The 18,776-nt window shown below is 44.7% G+C and overlaps 1 protein-coding gene across 1 annotated transcript in view; it reads left to right on the forward strand.

Annotated features, from left to right (window-relative positions):
• The window catches only part of LOC132571813 (uncharacterized), a 76,540-nt gene that overhangs the window by 29,396 nt on the left and 28,368 nt on the right, over positions 1-18,776 (forward strand). Inside the window, exons 9-16 of the mRNA XM_060238605.1 lie at positions 7,975-8,157; positions 8,256-8,386; positions 10,321-10,772; positions 13,407-13,502; positions 14,146-14,376; positions 15,100-15,122; positions 15,971-16,089; positions 17,780-17,909. Coding sequence (XP_060094588.1) covers positions 7,975-8,157; positions 8,256-8,386; positions 10,321-10,772; positions 13,407-13,502; positions 14,146-14,376; positions 15,100-15,122; positions 15,971-16,089; positions 17,780-17,909 — 1,365 coding nt within the window. The remainder of the gene's footprint in view (positions 1-7,974; positions 8,158-8,255; positions 8,387-10,320; positions 10,773-13,406; positions 13,503-14,145; positions 14,377-15,099; positions 15,123-15,970; positions 16,090-17,779; positions 17,910-18,776) is intronic.

Below are 18,776 nucleotides of genomic sequence, written 5' to 3' on the forward strand. Positions count from 1 at the left end.
ATGTAGTCGATAAGGTGCCAATGCTTGGACCGTGGGTGCATCCAGGTTGTCTTCAGACTGTTCTTCTGCTGGAAGATAGTGTTAGTGATGGTGAGCTGGTGCTCCATGCAGAATTCTAGCAGGAGGCGCCCATTGTCATTGCAGTTGCCAATGCCGTGTTTGCCAAGTACTCCTTTCCAGGCTTCCGAGTCTTTACCTACTCTGGCATTGAAGTCGCCAAGGATGATCACCTTGTCCTCTGTAGGGGTCTTCCGTACGAGGTTGCGTAGATCAGCATAGAACTTGTTCTTTTCTGCAGGATCTGCTTGAAGGGTTGGGGCATACACACTGAAGAGTGTTGCATGCTGCTTGTTTTGAAGTGGGAGGCGCATGGACATGATGCGATCTGAGTGACCTGTTGGAAGGTTTTCGAGTTTGGAGGCAATGGAGTTCCTGACCATGAAGCCAACGCCAGAAAGGCGGCTCTCAGCCTTTGACTTACCCGACCAGTAGAGGGTATAGCCAGCACCGTGTTCTTGAAGACTACCTTCCTCAGGGAAACGGACCTCACTGAGAGCTGCTATGTCGATATTCAACCTGAGAAGTTCATGGGCAACTAGAGCAGAGCGTCGTTCAGGGCGACCACTGCCTACTGTGTCAAGCATGGTTCTGATGTTCCAACACGCAAGCTTTAGTCTTTGCACACTTTGTGAGGCAGGTGCATGCCTTTTCTTTGTTGTTATTTTTCGACCGCAAGTAAGGATGCCCGTTGACCGCGGCTAGCCAACTGGGGTGGGGGAGACGAGCTTTGTTTAGGCCACCTTTTCTAGGCCCCTCTCCGTGTGGAGCAAGCAGTGCTGTCCCTAGATAAGGCTGCTTGGTCGTTCAGGGTGCTGCCGAAAGATGCTTTCGTCTCCGGGTTAGCATCAGGCGACCAATATCCTGAACCGCCTACATGCAGGATCGGGACTGCGGCTTCCAGTGGCACCTTCCACCTGCCGTTTCGCCCCTTGCCTATCGCTGCAGGACTTGATGCGTTGTGGGTTGTGTGTGTGGATATGCCCTTCAGGCCTGCGCAGAGGAATTTTTTAGGTGAAGCGCAGTGTGCGCGGTACTGGCTCCACCCTTTCACCTGGGGGTCATCTGCCATGGCCCAGTAAGCCGGGACGCCGGCAGTGAGTCCTCCAGGTGGTAGGTGTTACATTAACGAGCTCTATCTGCCCGGGTTTGATGTTAGAGTTTTCCTTCTCTTAGGCTGACGAAGTTGGTGGGCCCAGCCTGCCCATCCGGTTATACCGCCGGACAATTCGGTCGCACCATGACGTAGCAAACTCTGTGAAAACGGGGGGGACCAGCGAGAAGGTGTTGCTACGGATGCAGTAATGCAGGAGAGGCCATTGCAGTGACCATCTGCCAGGCATAGCCAGACAGTGACCACGCGGCGTTCACTACACCGGGAGAGGAGAGGCTATGTATTGCGCATGCACTTTCCCTGGGGGGTAGGATTCCCAGAGGGAGCCCACCCCCCACCACCCCCTTTGCAATTTCTAATAAGAACATAAGAACATAAGAGAAGCCATGCTGGATCAGGCCAACGGCCCATCAAGTCCAACACTCTGTGTCACACAGTGGCAAAAAATGTTATATACACACATACACTGTGGCTAATAGCCACTGATGGACCTGTGCTCCATACACTGTGGCTAATAGCCACTGATGGACCTGTGCTCCATATTTTTATCTAAACCCCTCTTGAAGGTGGCTATACTTGTGGCCGCCACCACCTCCTGTGGCAGTGAATTCCACATGTTAATCACCCTTTGGGTGAAGAAGTACTTCCTTTTATCCGTCTTAACCTGTCTGCTCAGCAATTTCTTTTTTTTTTTTTTATAGAAATTTTAAATTTTATTGAGAAAAGTAAAATACAAACAAAACAAAAAATACAAACAAAACAAAACACTAAAACATTGAAACGAAAAGAAACACAAAACACAATAAACATAGCAACATACAACTTCAAACCATAAACAACTACAACATAACTACAAAAACCCCCACACACAGGAGAGGGAGAGGATTAAACTTGTACATAAAACATTCATTACTCCATCACTACTTTAAAGCTGATATAATTATTTTATATCAAAACCTCTGCTTTTAACCCACTCGTATACAGGGTCCCATTCCTCCCGGCATTTCTGCACATTACCACTTCGCAGCCGGGTAGTCAACAGATCTGATTCCGCTATTTCTAAAAGTTTAGTGATAAATTCTTCTCTATTAGGTGTTCTATCTTCCTTCCAGTATTTTGCGTATAAAATTCTGGCAATTGTAACTATATACAACAATAGTTTCAGCTTGGTCGCAGGTAAATTTTGTCTACAGATATTTATAAGATACAGTTCCGGGACATGTTTCACTTGTATTTGTAGGATTTTTTGGATCCAAATGTTGACTTGTGTCCAGTATTTTCTGGCCTTTTTACATTGCCACCATATATGGAACAGAGAGCCTTTAACTTCAGTACATTTCCAGCATTTATTAGAATAAGAAGGATATATCTTTGCCAATCTATCTGGTGTTAGGTACCATCTATATACCATTTTGTACATGTTTTCCTTAAGATCTGCTGGCTTTATTAACTTTATATTTTGCTTCCATAGCTTTTCCCATTCTTCCAAATCTATATTGTAGCCAAAGTCCTTCAGCCATCTGATCCATGCTTCTTTAACCACCTCATCTTGCATCTTGACTTGGAGCAACCAGTCATATACCTTGGTAATTAATTTTTGTTTAGACTCCAGAATCAAGTCTAAGTCAGAATAAGAGTTCAAGAAACCGACCTCTTTATCTTTCCGGAATCTTGATCTCACTTGACATTGTAACCACCAAGATAACTTTAAAATTTCCTCCTCAATCAATTCATTCTGGTCATTTAGCAGGTAAGCATAGTCCTGTTGGTTTTCCCAGTTATATAGTTTGGGGTGTGATGCAGCCTCTATCGGGGATATCCATTTCGGAGTATGTTTGTACAGCACTTTAATTTCACTCCAGACCGCATACAAAGATCTTCTTATTTCATGCCTAAAGAAGCGTCCGGTTTTGATAGGAGTTTTATACCACATATAATTATGCCATCCTTCTCCTAACCCATCGCCCTCTAAAGACAATAGTCTTTTATTTTCCAATTTACACCAGGCTCTCAACCACGCCATATTACACGCTTTATAGTAGAGTTTCCAATCAGGAAGAGCTAGTCCTCCTCTTAGTTTAGAATCTTGCACATTTTAATTCTAGCCTTCTTACCCTGCCAAATAAACATTTTGGTCATCTCGTTGAGTTGCTGAAAAAAAGATTTAGGTAGTATAATTGGAATCGTTTGAAATAGAAATAGCACTCTCGGAAGAATGTTCATTTTAATCGTTGCGACTCGACCAAGGAGCGAAATTTGGAGATCTTTCCAATTAGTTAGATCCCTCCGGATTTCTCTCAAGATTTTTTCATAATTATCTCTGTATAAATTCTTTAAGTTATTAGTCAGGAAAATTCCCAAATATTTCACCTTCTTTTCATTCTTGAATCCAGACAGCTGTTCCAACCTTTCAATTTGGTCCTTTTCCATATTTTTCGTTAAGATCTTGGTTTTAATAGCATTTAGTTTAAATCCAGATACTTCTCCATACTCTCTTAATCTTTGTTTTAAGAGCTCAATCGATGATAAAGGTTGTTCTAATGTAAATACCAGATCGTCTGCGAACGCCAACGTTTTTAATTCTGTGTTATTTATTCTGATCCCTTTAATTTGAGAGTCTTCCCTAATCTTCCTAATCAACGGTTCTAGAGTCAATATAAATAGTAGCGGAGATAGTGGGCATCCTTGTCTTGTACCTTGTTCTATTTCTATTAAGTCAGTCATTACTCCGTTAAAATTAACTTTCGCTATCTGCTTCGTATACACTGCTTCAACCATTGAACAGTACCTTTCTCCGCACCCGACTCCTGCCAAAGTCTCTTTAATGAAATTCCAATTAACATTGTCGAAAGCCTTTTCAGCATCTATCAGGATCGCCGCAAATTCTTTATCTGGGTGTTCTCTATAATACTCAATTGCGTTCAAGAACAGTCTCACATTCTGGTTCATTAAGCGTCCTGGAACGAAACCCGATTGATCTTCATGAACTAAACTTCCAATAACTTTCTTCAATCTATTTGCTAGTATTGTCGCGTAGATCTTGTAATCACTGTTCAGCAGAGAGATTGGTCTGTAATTTTTAATTTCTGCTGGATCGGAATCCTCTTTATGAATAAGGGATATTAGAGCTTCTTTCCACGATTCTGGGATTTCTCCTGTACTATAAACATTTTCCAATACTTTCTTGAAGGGAAGGAGTAACACATCCTCAAAAGCTCTAAAAAATTCAATCGGCAATCCATCTGTACCCGGCGTCTTGTTACTTTTTTGAGTTTTTATGGCATCTACTACTTCCTGCATTGAGATTGGGTTTTCTAAGCTTGCTTGTTGTTCCTTTGTTAATTGTTGCATCTCCACTTCCTTTATATAAACCTCTTGTCTTTGTTGATCAAGTTTCTGTTTTTTATACAAATTCCGATAAAAATCCTGGATAATGGTTTTCATTTGAGAGTTTTGAAAAGTCTCCTCTTTCGCCTCATTCCTTAACATCTTTATAATCTTTTTCTCCTTCTCTTTTCTCAATCTATACGCCAACCATCTACTCACTTTGTTCGCATTTTCAAAATAATTTTGTCTTGTCCACTTTAATTTCCTCTCAATTTCTTCAGCCAAAAGAATATTTATCTGATGTTGGACAGCTATAATTTTTGTCTTGATCCCATTTGGGTTCACCGTTTTCTGTTGTTTCTCAAAATGGTTCAACTTTGTTAGAAGCTCATTATAAATCTTTCTTTGTTCTCTCTTCCTCCTTGATGAATATCGGATGGCAACCCCCCTAAAGAAGGCCTTGAATGCATCCCATATTATTGAGATCTTTGTATCTTTTTCAAGATTACATTTAAAAAATTCTTGTATTTCTTTTTTGGCTTCTCCCAGAAATTTGGTTTCTTTCAAAATTTGTAAATTTAAAGACCATCTAAAATTTCTTTTTTGTTCCTGAAATGCCACCGAGATTGGGTTATGATCCGAATACGATTGGGGAAGAATATCCACTCGATTAATTGTCAACATCATATCTAGAGACATCCAAACCATGTCAATTCTTGACCAAGACTTATGTGGTTGTGAGTAGAAGGTGAAATCTGCTGTGCTCGAATTTCTTGTTCTCCAAGCATCTACTAGATTCAATTCCTCAGCCATTTTTAGGAAGGAGTTGGGTAATAAATTTCGAGTCTTCTTCTTTTTCTTTTGTGAGTCTTCATATTTTTTATCCAGTTTGATGTCAAATATCGCATTGTAGTCTCCTATAATACAATATCTGTCCGATTTCAATTCTCTTAACTTAAGGTACAAATCTTGATAAAATTTTTCTTGATTTTCATTGGGGGCATATATGTTCGCCAAAATTGTTTTCTGACCATTTAATTCTATTTCAACTATAAGAATTCTTCCTTGCTCATCCGAATACAAACAGCTCGATTCAATCTGGTGAGAAATGAAGATTGCTACCCCTTTCTTCTTCTTCTGCGAGTCACAAGAAGCATATAAAATTCCCTATTTCTTATTTTCCAAATACTTTACATTATCTTTCCGGATGTGGGTTTCCTGTAAACAAATAATTTGTGCACCAGATTTTTTCAGTTGTTGAAAGACTCTCTTCCTCTTGCCGGGTTCATTTAATCCGTTCACATTCAAAGAAAATATTGTAGTCTCTGCCTTAGAATTCATTTTGCTGGTTCCTTACTATCAGGTATCTTGACTTCCTTCCTACTCTGAAGTCTTGTCTTCATCTTTTCTCGTTGTTTTTTTGGAGATCCTCCAGCCGGAGATTCTTCATCGCCTTCTAGCTCTTGATCACCTCCTGACTCCGAACCACTCCGCTCCACAAACTGGTCCCAAAATTCTTCCATCTTTGCCTCAGTGGTAATATTGTACCTCTTCGCTTGAAAAGTGAAAAAAAGACCTTGTGGAAAAAGCCATCTAAACTGAATTTCATGTTTAATTAACCACGCAGATAATTTCTTGAATTTAAACCTCCTCTGCCTTACACTCCAGGGTATCTCTTTTAAGATCTTTATTTTATTTCCTTTCCAATTGATTTCACATTCTCTTGTTTTTCTCAGGACTCTTTCCGTTGTTTCTGATCGTAGAAGTTTGACTTGAACCTCCCTAGGGAGTTTAAACTTTCTTATGTAGCTTGATGAGACTCTTTTGGCCCATAAGATGTCTCTTGGGCCTTCTTCCAGTAATTCTTCATTGTCCACTGTTAAAATATCCATTATTTTACTAGGTAAATCTTCTTCCCTCTCTTCAGGTATATTTTGGAAACGCAAAATTGTTGCTGCTTTCTCCATTTCAAGTCTCATCAGACGGTCTTCCATCTCTGTCAACTCCTTTTGATTCTCTCTGGCTATGTCACTTGTCTGCTTACTCCGTTCTTCCATTCTATCTACTTTGGCAGTTAGACCATGGACCTGTTGCGTGTTTGCCAGCAATTGTTTTTGGAATTCTACCAACTGGTCATTTGTCTTCTTTACCTCACTCATCAAATCAGTTCTTAACTCATCCAATGCTTCATGATTTTTCTTAAATCCCGCTGTTACACTCTTTTGCAGTTTTTCCAGTGCATCCTGGTTGACCGAGCCTGGAGTCATTTTTGTTCCCCCCGGTGGTGGGGTACCTTGCTGATATTTTTTTATCTTCGCTTCTGTCATTCTAATTTTACCGGACCAGATCTAGTAGGTACTATATAATCCAATCTCACAGTATCTTCTTGACAAGACCGGCACCCCTCTTGTTAAGGATAAACTGTACCAATTCAATAATCAATAGTCTCCCCCAATCATTAGTTCACCATTCAAAATTCTCTTATATCAAATCAACTCCCCTAAATAGATTAACCCTCAAAAAACCAATATTTCAATTCAATTATAATATAAATCAAATATTTCAATTAATTTCTTATTACTTAATGGTTAGAAACTTCAGTTCTTTGATAAAAAGCAAATCTTTCAGCAATCAGTTCAGGACAGTGGCTAATTACAGTTTCTGAAATAATTAAACAGTTATACAATTATGATATATATAAATGTTCCCAAAAATGAATAAGAATTTTATTCACAGTCTTATCTTGCCTGCTTCTTATCTGCCTCTTCTTCTTTTCTTCTTTCTTCTTTCTTCCTTTCCCCTGCTTCTTTTCTTCTGCCTTCTGTATCACTGTCACTCCAGTCCTGTCCTATTATTCTATCAGGCTGAATCCAATTTTTGAAAATAGTTCCTGTTGAATTCTGTTGTGCTCAGTTATATTCAGCTCCTGCTGTATTCAATTCTGACCCCAAAGTTCTGACAGTCTAGTTATTATGGACGCGACCACGGGAGAAAAGAAAGTCTGGGCAAAAAGCCAGAGCAAGCCACAACAAAACAAAACAAATCCTCCGCCAAGTTCTCTCTGCTCCTGTTAATTGTCAACACCGGCACAGACACAACACCTAGATCTTCGATAAAGTACGGCCGCGGCTGATGCCGCTAAGAACCGCCACTTTACCCTTTCCGTTGTTCAACTCCAGCCCCGGATAAAAAAAAAAAAACCAAACAGAAAAAGAAAGATGTATTTCAACGACCACCAAACACCGTCAAATCTTGCCAAACGAGATTGTCAATAGTGGGGGGGGGGGAATTCTTCAGTCCCGGGGAGTTACTGATACTTCTCTTTGATCCACAGCTTCCTAATAGACACTGTAAGTCCCGTCCGCCATTCCAGCTTGCTTCCGGAAATACCTCTCCCGGACCTTCAGTGATCTAGCCTCTCCTTTCCCCCTCCTCACTCCTGCTTCTCGCCTTGTCTTTCAATCCCCTTCTGCCAGCTCCATTCACCCGACCACGCTCGTGCTCTTACTCGTCTCCACAACCACCCTCGATTCCGCTTGCGGCTTCGGCCAGTCTCCCGAAAAGCGCACCGCCACTTGCCACCACTCACCGCCGTTTTCTCCTCACCTCCGCTTCCGCGCCTCTCGGACCACCGACCCCGAAAGCCTTCTCTTCGATCGGTAAATATTTCGCCAGAAGAGAGTACCCACTTTCGATCAGTCTTAGGGTACAGCTAATAGGAGTTTCGCTTCCTCTCCGTTCTCCGTCACTCCGGCAGCACAGTTAAGCGCCTAAGCATTGAGAGGCAACGGCCAGGAGGAAACCGGCGCTGGGTGGGGAACCTCCGCTCCCCCCCAACAGCCAGAAGCCCTCCAGACTCCGGAGCGTCACCTGACAGCTCCGATAGGGGTGTCTCCCGTCCGGGAAACCCCCTCTGTCGCCCCCCAAACAGAGTCCCTTCTCGAGCTAGAGAAAGGAGCTCCGCTTCACTCCGCCATCTTCCGGAAGCCCTGCTCAGCAATTTCATCGAATGCCCACGAGTTCTTGTATTGTGAGAAAGGGAGAAAAGTACTTCTTTCTCTACTTTCTCCATTCCATGCATTATCTTGTAAACCTCTATCATGTCACCCCGCAGTCGACGTTTCTCCAAGCTAAAGAGTCCCAAGCGTTTCAACCTTTCTTCATAGGGAAAGTGCTCCAGCCCTTTAATCATTCTAGTTGCCCTTCTCTGCACCTTCTCTAAAGCTATAATATCCTTTTTGAGGTGCGGCGACCAGAACTGCACACAGTACTCCAAATGAGACCGCACCATCGATTTATACAGGGGCATTATGATACTGGCTGATTTGTTTTCAATTCCCTTCCTAATAATTCCCAGCATGGCATTGGCCTTTTTTATTGCAAACGCACACTGTCTTGACACTTTCAGTGAGTTATCTATCATGACCCCAAGATCTCTCTCTTGATCAGTCTCTGCCAGTTCACACCCCATCAACTTGTATTTGTAGCTGGGATTCTTAGCCCCAATGTGCATTACTTTGCACTTGGCCACATGTTTTGGCCTAATGTTTTGTTAGACTAGCCACACTGGGTTGCCTAAAAACCAGTAGGATGCCCTGTGGCAGTTACTTGTAAAGATGAACAAGAAGAGTCTGTTTTTCTACCCCATCTTCCTTTACCCTAAGTAGCCTCAAAGCTGCTTACAATCACTTTTCCCTTAGTTTCCCCAGAACAGGCACATATTGTGAGATGGGAGGGGCTGAGAGAACTGTGACTAGCCCAAGGTCACCCAGGAAGCTTCATGTGGAGGAGTAGTGGTGACTCAAACCCGGTACTCCAGATTACAGTCTACTAATTATAACCACTACTCCACACTGGCAGCCAGAATGCTCCTTGCTAAAAACTGGAAGTAGCAATCTGCCAAAGTTTATTATGCAAAATTTGGTTTATTATGCTAATAGCCAAGACAGGAATGCTTTAAGAAGACTATGTAAAGAAGACAGAGGCACAGAGGCACAGAAATGGTTTATTCAATGGTGGTTTCCTTTAATAAGATGCTGGCATGGGTTGTTTCCTACCAAGGAATCAAGGGAAGAAGTGCTGAACTGCCATTAAGATTTTATTTTTTGTAGAGATATAGATTTTGTGAGAGTTTTCTGCTAGGTTTCATGGAAGTTTTTGTATATATTGTAAGAGGAATGTTCTTTTTTCATTAATGAACAGTTTAGGTGTTACTTTTTAAAAAAAAAACCGTTAAGTCGCTAAATTAAAAGAACATTGTGTGATAAATAAAAACAGGCTAAAATCTTGATAGAGCTAAAATCCACAGCAATGTCTACCTTCTTCTGAAAAGGCTCCTGGCAGCCCGCAGTTTCTGGTTGTAGGAAACCTCTTTGGCACAGGAAGTTCTTTACCTGCCAGCAAAAATGAGCTGAAAGCGTGGCCAGGTGGCTCTCCCGGGGAATAAAGTTCCATGGTGCAGAGTGGTAAAGCTGCACTACTGAAGTTCTAAGTTCTGCTCATGCCCTGAGTTCGAGCCAGCTTCAAGAGGGGATTGGATAAACATATGGAGCAGAGGTCCATCAGTGCCTATTAGCCACAGCGTATTGTTGGAACTCTCTGTCTGGGGCAGTGATGCTCTGTATTCTTGGTACTTGTGGGGAACAACAGTTGGGAGGGTTTCTAGTGTTCTGGCCCCACCGATGGACCTCCTGATGGCACCTGGGTTTTTTTTTTTGACACTATGTGACACAGAGTGTTGGACTGGAGGGGCCATTGGCCTGATCCAACATGGCTTCTCTTATGTTCTTGTTCTTATGCTGCCCTTTTACAGATCTGACAAGCTGCTGCCCTTCCCGTCACCCAAGCCACTGAGAATCCAGCCCTCATGGCCTCAGCTCCACCATCCACAGAGATAGAGCAGGAGGCCAAGTGCCCCATCTGCCTGGAGTGCCTGACGGACCCCATGGTCCTGGACTGTGGGCACAGCTTCTGCCAGGCCTGCATCACCAACTACTGTGAGAAATGGGAGACTCTGGGAGACTTGGAGTGTCCTGTCTGCAAATTCAAGTTCCAGAAAGGGGCTTTCCGCCGAAACTGGCAGCTGGCAAACCTAGTTGAAAAAATTCAACTGGTGCCACAAAGTTCAAGAAAAGGTGTTTGCTTGAGACACCAGGAAAAACTCCACTTCTTCTGCAAAGAGGATGAAAAATTGGTGTGTGCTGTCTGTGAGCGATTCCCAGAACACCAAGGACACACAATAGTTCCCCTGGAAGTGGCTGCTCCAAAATACAAGGTAGGAACTCATCCTGATCCTTGCTGGTGGAATTCCATCATTCTCTGGAGAAGATGCACTTTCCTCCCAGCATAGCGGAAGAGGAGCTCTCCCTCCAGGGCTGGTGCTTGCAACTGTAAGGAGATTGAAGATACCAATTGTGGGTTTTCTCCTTTTATGATGAGTGTTTGGGCCATACTGAGAACAAAATTAAGACCAACCCAGTTTCTCTGTTTAATGAAGATGGTTTTATTACTACAAGTTATAAAGATTTATTTACACAGACACAGAGTGTTGGACTGGAGGGGCCATTGGCCTGATCCAACATGCTTAGTAGGGTACACTCTTCTGTGCCAGTCTTTGCAGAGCAACAGGATATAGCAACAAGAAGACTCAAAGATTTGTTTGGCTCAACATGAAGTTTTAGAAGAGGAAAGGCAGAGGGAGGCAACAATAGTCAAAGGATGAATAAAAATGGGTGGAGCGAGGGAAAAGGCAACAGCTAGATATTAGGGGTACTCATTATGGGGATATTTGGTTAATGTAGGAGAGTTTGTCCAGACACAGAATGGGATGCAGAGTGCAGTAAATACATCTCCCAAGAAGTATATGGCAAAAAAAGTAAACTTACATTTATTCAAGTAGATCCACATTCAGGTTGCAGTCAAAAGAAGAGAAAGAAACTTAATCTAGAGAGTACTTTCCCTTCCTCAAATGGCCAGGCTGTCTGGTATCATGTGTGTGAGAATATGAGGGCACTGTATTTACAGGAGAGGCCTCTTGATACATTGGTCTCTGTGGAAGCCCATGTGTAGCCAGCCTGCAGCTCATTTTCTCCAATAGTCTAGTTTTTATCTCTTCCTTTCCTTGCCCCCAGCTCAGTTAGATCTTGCAAAGCAGCAGTTCTGGTATTGCAGTGTCACACGCTGGAGAGCAGGTAAGGGGGAAGTCCGAGTCCAGTCCAAGTCAGAGCCAGAGGAGCGTTGAAGGAACCAGTACCGAGTCCAAATTGCAGTTTTAAAGCAGGATCGTACAATCCAGCAGTCAGGAAACCGGGAAGTCAGAGCAGGAACAGAGCCAAGGAATGGGAGCTGGAGTAGTCACAAGTCACTGGATGGACTTGTTGCTTCCACAGAGCATGCAACTCGAAGCAGGAGCTTTGATAGCCCGCCGCTGCTGTTTCCAATTAGCAGGCAGTTGGGCCAGCCTGGTGTCTGCTAAAACTCTGGGCTGAGAGAACGTCTTGCCCGCATTTTGGCCTCTTTCCTTCAGATCGCTGAGTCCTGATGGAGCCTTTCCTGTACTCGAGCATGGCAAGGTGGTGAACTGGGATGTGTGTCTACCTGTTGTTGGTCAGCTGTACAGCCAGGTTCTGAGAACCTGCGGTCAAGTTGTGAGTGAATCAGTCAAGTTGTGAGAGGAGCCAGCTGTCGGCTCCGCTGGGTTTGCTAACCCTGTGGGCTCTGCCTGGGCAGTCCCCTTGTCAGAGCCCATGGCATGCAGTAAGATAAACAACTCCCCCCCCCCTTTCCCACACACTTCTCATTCATGTTTTCCATCTCCCTTCACCTAATTTTTCCATGTTCTCCTCCCCCTTTATTTTCACTTCTTGACCTCAAGACCTTTTCATCCCTATCCTGCTTGGCGACAGAATGTATTTAAAAGCAGTATAGTGGCAAACTTTTGCTGATATTATGAATGGCACTGGGTTTGCTGGGCACATTTGCACTAGTGCTGCTGAGGTTCCATCCCCCTTTCTTGGACTGCGATTCTGTGCTTGACATCAGCTGGCATTGCCACAACGGCACTGGGTTCTGCTGGGCACTCTGATTGCACTACTACTGCTGGGTACTCTGTACATCGCTTTGGTTCTACTAGGCTTGCAGAATTGTGGCCCCTCCCTTCAGTTTCTCCTGCAGAGATGATCTGGTCTGACGTAGTCCTTTGGAAACTATGAAGGACGGGAGCACCTTCTTTGGGCATAGTGTGCTTCTTAACATCCAGTATGATGAGTCACATCAGAAAGAATATTACATTGGACCCTTCATTTGTTAAAAGATGTGTGATGCTTTGGCTAGTTAGCTAGTTAGCTAAAATTAGTACAAAGGCAGACTCCTAGCTCTCAAAAATTTCTTGTGAATGTTTGAGATTGTCAGGTCATGGGTTTCAAAAAGGAGAACAGAAGCCCACCCAAGTGCCTGCTCAGAACACGAGTGGCGTGACAGAAGTTTGTTTTGCTGTCAGGTCACAGCTGGCTTATGGACACCCTGTAAGCTTTTCAAGGCAAGAGAGGTTGGGAGGTGGTTTGCCTGCCACTGCCTGCCTCCAGGTCGGCCCTGCTGATCAGGCTATCCTGGGACTAACCAGGTCAGGGGTAGGCTGAGAGTCATGAGAGTGGTCCAAGGTCACCCAGCGAGCTTCCACGGCAGGACTGGGGGTTCAAACCTGGATTTCCCAGATCTTAGTCCAGCACTTTAAGTGTTACTGCACACAGGCTCTCCTGATGGAATAGCATACTGGAATTTGATTTTTTTTTTTTAACGAACATGGTTATATATATGGATTTAAATAAATGTGTCATGGTGGCCAGGAGGGAAGAGCATGGAGTAAACCTTTAAAAGAACACATTTCAACTGTGATCCCCCCTCTCCCCAGGATCAATTCTGCAACCGTCTGGAGATTCTGAAGAAGGAGAGAGAGAGAATTGTGGTGTATAAAGGAGATGTGGAGAAGGAAAGCCAAGACCTGCTCGTAAGTCCAAATAGCAGAAAAATCAACCCACGAGGCTGCCCCCACTTTCAATTTAGAAGGACGGTTGCCGGGTCTCCTCTGGCCACCAGTGGGGGGTGGGGGGGGTAGGTTTGCCAGATCCAGGTTGGGAAACTCCTGGAGATTTGGGGAGGGAGACTGAGACCTCAGGAGGGTCTAATGCAGGGCTGGGTTAAGGCCAACTGAAAGTGGGGTTCAGCCACTGCTGATTCTAGGGGGGGTATACTTGGGATATTCAGTAGTATGTACATTCCTGCCCCCCCCCCACAATTTTCTCTTGCCCACAATGCAGCCAGGGAAGCTGCAGTTAAGGTTAGAAGACCAAGCGAGGGGAGGGGGCTTCTGAGCACTTTTGCCCCCTGTGGTGTTTCTCCTCAACCATCATGTCTCATCCCCCGATGGGAACTGGGGAAATCAACCTGTGGAGGCTGTTTTAGTGGGGGAACAAATGGACTCATGAAGCCCCTTCTACTTTCTGGGTTTTCTGCTGCAGACTGAATCCTCTGTGGCTGAAAGAACCCCTCTGGGATAGGATGGGATAGGAGCCTCCTCAAGCGTCTCTTCCCACTGCAGAGACCAGCTGTGTTCCTGATATTGGCCTGCCTTTCTTCTCTTTCCATCTCAGAAACAAACCAAAGAAGAAAAGCAAGAGACAATAGCCAAGTTCAGGCAACTGCACACATTTCTGGAGGAACAAGAGAAACTTTTGCTGGCCCAGATGGAAGAGGTGGAGAAGGAGGTGGCGAGAAACAGGGACCAGCATCTGGCCAGAATCTCTGAGGAGCTCTCTTCTCTGGAAAGCCTCATCCGGGAGATGGAAGAGAAATGTCAGCAGCCGGCCAGTGATCTCCTGCAGGTGAGACTGTGGCAGAAACAGGTGGAGTCCCCTTGGGGAGAAGGCTGGCTCCAAATCCTCTCTGCTTAGCAGAAAAGCAAAAGCAAACCAGCCCAGTTTATGTCGCTAGCAAGTTTCTACCTCTTCAGCAGGGCCACTTTCCCCTCTGCCCCTTTCCATCTCCAGCCAGGGGCAGACTGGACAATCCCAGGGGCCGTGCAAAACAACACTCCCTGGAAATACATTCCCCCACAGCCCCCTGCCCCTCCCTGTTAGACTTCAGCCACTGGAAGCCAAAGTGTGTTTGTGTTTCAACCAACAGTCTGAGGAAGCCCAAGGTTCCCGGGAAACTCTTTCACAACACCACCAACCAGGAAGCTGGGTCACATGCAAGACTTTTCACAACCCATTTTTAAAGGAGGATGTCTAGGGGCGGTGTGGTGTGGGGAATGTCACTTATATATAAAATGCACACCGACACACAATGGCAACGGCATATGGTTACAGGAACAGCATCCACACAGCTGTTGTGGGCACTGCTGTGCTTGCCGCTGTCTGTCTAGCATGTCTGTGCAGATGTGATGGCACTTATGCCCAGACAGACCCTCTCTCCTCTCTTTCCTTTCATGGCTGAACCATGTTGCAAGGCTGCAGGGAAAAGGGGGAAAGTCCAAAAGGGGAACACAACACACCTACTCTGAAGGTCTCTCTCTCTTCTTCTCACCCTCTGCCTTCTTTCTTTAGGATGTCAGAAGCACATTGCAGAGGTAAGTGGATCTTTAACATTAACCTTCTTAATCCTCGGATTGAACTGGGCAGTTTGTGAAGAATATAGGAACATAAGAGAAGCCATGTTTGATCAGTCCAGTGGCCCATCCAGTCCAACACTCTGTGTCACACAGTGGTCAAAAACTCTAGGTGCCATCAAAAAGTTCACCAGTAGGGCCAGGACACTAGAAACCCTCCCACTTTGCTGCCCCCCCCCCCAAAACACCAAGAATTCAGAGCATCACTGCCCCAGACATAAAAACATAAGAGAAGCCCTGTTGGATCAGGCCAATGGCCCATCCAGTCCAACACTCTGTGTCACTCAGTGGCCAAAAAACCCAAGTACCATCAGGAGGTCCACCAGTGGGGCCAGGACACTAGAAGCCCTCCCACTGTTGCCCCCCCCCCCCAGCACTGAGAATACAGAGCATCCTAATGATACCTTTCATGAGATTCAAGAAATTGCAACTTACTTCATGGTATTGAAGTCCACACTGGAATCTGGACCATCATTGAGGAATTTTTTCAGAGAAAGGACTTTACCCTTTTGTGTGTCTGTCTATGATATGTAATCTTTGATTTACCTGTCTTTATTATAATAAATGTAATGAGTACTTAGTAATCCTGGTCACAGTAACCAATAGGTTTAGTGTAGCCAGTTCTTAAGAAAGCAGGAGCTGTGCGTTCCTCTTCAAGAGCCCGCCCACCTTCCAGTCCTTTCAGCATCAGCCTGTTTCTCTTGGCTTTCTGCCCGTTCCTTCCTCTGCTTCTCTCACCCACTTGGGGCGGAGGGGAGGGAGGGAGATTCTGAATGGGATGGATGGTACCCTAATGGGATTTTCTCCAGGTATGAAGACAAGGAGTCGTTTGAGAATCCAGTGGCTATTCCACTTGCACTGAAGTGGCACATCTGGGACTTCTCAGGTTTAAATCTCCTTTTGGAGGGCATCGAGAAACAACACAAAGGTAATGAAAAAACACTGCCGGAGTTTCAGACTGAACATTAGAGTGGGCCAGATGTGTTTTAGTATGTCCCAGGCTGGCTATATCATTAACAGACCCAGGAATGTGGAGAGTTTACGCATCAGTTCAGAAGGTCATTTTAGTTCACCATGGAAAGTTTTCTGATAAAAATTCTGCCATAACTTCAGCTCACAATTGCATTACATGGACTTCTCGAGATTATATTATGTTGTTGTTCTCTAATCATTACTGCGACCATGCAAGGGCACATGGTGAGGTAGATGGTGAAAAAAGCACCTAAAATGACAGGGAGGGAAACTGCACTTTAAGGCATCTATTTTTAATGAAACAGCCGCTGGATCCATTTCAGGGACACCCCCCCCCCCTTCTATTTGCAATGTGTCTGTGACCAAATCAGACTTATCAGAACTGATCCCTTTGATTGGATGTTTGTGTTTGTTGGAATATGTCGTAGCAGAGCCCACAGAATGGTCTCAAAGGGACAGACTGGTTTTAAAGTAGAGTCACACCCTTCGAAGCCCATTGAATTCAGTGAGTTGGAAGAGTGTAACTCAGCTCAGTATGAGCTGCGGAGCCTCTGTCTAGAAGCATCCTGAATTTAGCCAGATTGGACCCTTGGGCTGCAGTCCTTAGCATACTTTCTATGACATTAATCTCAACTCCAGTGACTTGTGAACAATCCCCCACCCCCAAGATTTATTTATTTATTTATTACTTTACATTTATATCCCGCCCTCTCCGCAAGCGGACTCAGATAGTTTCTACTTGACCCTTAAGCTGTAACTCAGAAGAAATATGTACCTGTGTGCCATCAAGTCACAAATGACTTCTGGCAACCCCCACCAGGAGCTGATAAAGACCAGTGTTTGCTATTTTCTTCCTCTGCAGAGTCTTCTTTGGTCGATCCACGTACTCAGTTTAGCTTCAGCGATTTGACATCATTGGGCTGTATCATGCCCCTCCCCTCCCCAAAAGAAAATAGTATTATTAGCTGGTATTTTTGTCACAAGAAGGGCCTGCTGCTCACTTTCCATTCCTTTGCTTCCTCAGACACTCTGGATTCTGGACTTCATCTGCAGAAAGGTACATTTTTCTTCATAAACTGATCAATTATTTCTAAACTAAAAAGCTTCACCTAACAATTCGTGTTCTCCCACTTGGTGTTCTCAGAGATAACACAACTGAATGCTCTTGTTTCGTTCCTCAAAATCTTATGCTCCCTGCCACAGCCAGTTCCTTCTTGTTCCGAGGATGTTGGTAAGGGTGAAAGAAAAGGTTGAGGGGATGAAACCTGCCGCCATATTTAACTGATGGGAGAATGGTTGCTGGGCAACAGGTTGACTGAGTTCCATAAGAAAAGTCTTGCTATTCTCCTGCCAAAGGTGGGGCATCAGGTTTGCCAGCCCAGGGTAGATCATGCCTGATGTTCAATAGCTCCATGTTGGTAACTCCAGTCCAGAAGAAGTTCCAACTGGTAATATTGCAATTCTTTTAAAATTTCCACTGCGGATACCAGAACAGGCATTAATTTTTGTAGCAGTTGGGGGTGGGAGCAATTTGAATTAAGTACCAAGGATATTTCTGTCAGTTCTAGCTCTGCCCCTTGTTCAATGTGTAGCAGGTTTTCTCCCTGCTTTTCCACTGCATTCAGGCACGTTCCGTGTTTTCCCAGCTTACTTAAACCAAGTTTCCAGTGGAGTTTTGGAAAGGATTGCAGTGAAGTTTGGGCAGCTGCTATGTGGGTGGGAGAATCTAGATTTTTCCAGCCTCTGTGGCCACTATTTCCCTGACCCTGTCCTATGGTGAGCATTTCTTTCCCTCACTTTTGGAGGCATTTAATTGTTTGTTTCGAATAGATTTGATTCCTTTTAGGGAATGTTCCTTAGGCCATAAGGTCTCCGCATCCACCACTAGCAGATGGGTCAGAGGCTGCATTTTCCTGGCATATAAGTCCAGGGGACTGGATCCCCCTTCGGGTGTTACAGCCCACTCCCTCAGAGGGGCAGAAACCTCAGCATTATCCGGTCCTTCCCTTCCTTAGAGGTGGTCTGTAGGGCTGCAACCTGGAAATTGCTCCACTCATCATTACAGAATTGACAAAATGGGCTCAGCTGAGACTACTTTTGGAAGAAAATGGTCCTGGAGCATACCTTTTCAGGCTAGAGTCCGAGATTCTTCCCCTCTCTGAGGCATGCTGCTGTCTTATGTGCCAGATGTGGAGACTTCCCCACCCCGGACCACTGGAGAATGGAAGATTTGTCTCACTGTGCATCTTCCTTGTCGGTGGTCCTAGAGTAGGGCAGTCTCTTCCCATCCAAGGGGGTGAATTCCCTTTCTCAGAAGGCACTTGAGCCAGAGTAGGTGTGCTGTATTGACTCTATGGGGCTTCTTTGCCTCAGTTTCCTGAACTGGTGGGCGTCTCTTTTGAGTTCTTCACCCTGTTCTCTGTGTGGTTGGTTGGAGGTTTTTTTGGACCATTTTATTGGAGGTCTGATTTCATGTTTGATCATTTGGAGAGGGAGTTGTGCTGCTTCAGGGCCAGACTGGGGCCTGGGAACGAAGCCCTTCCCCTCCCGGAATTGCAAGGTTCTGGACTCTCGCGGTCTCCAGCAATGAGCTTCTCCCAGAAGTAGAGACTGCCCCACCCCAGGACCAGCGAGAAGGAAGAT

The sequence above is a fragment of the Heteronotia binoei genome, chromosome 5, assembly GCF_032191835.1.
Source record: "Heteronotia binoei isolate CCM8104 ecotype False Entrance Well chromosome 5, APGP_CSIRO_Hbin_v1, whole genome shotgun sequence".
Taxonomy (NCBI): Eukaryota; Metazoa; Chordata; class Lepidosauria; order Squamata; family Gekkonidae; genus Heteronotia; species Heteronotia binoei.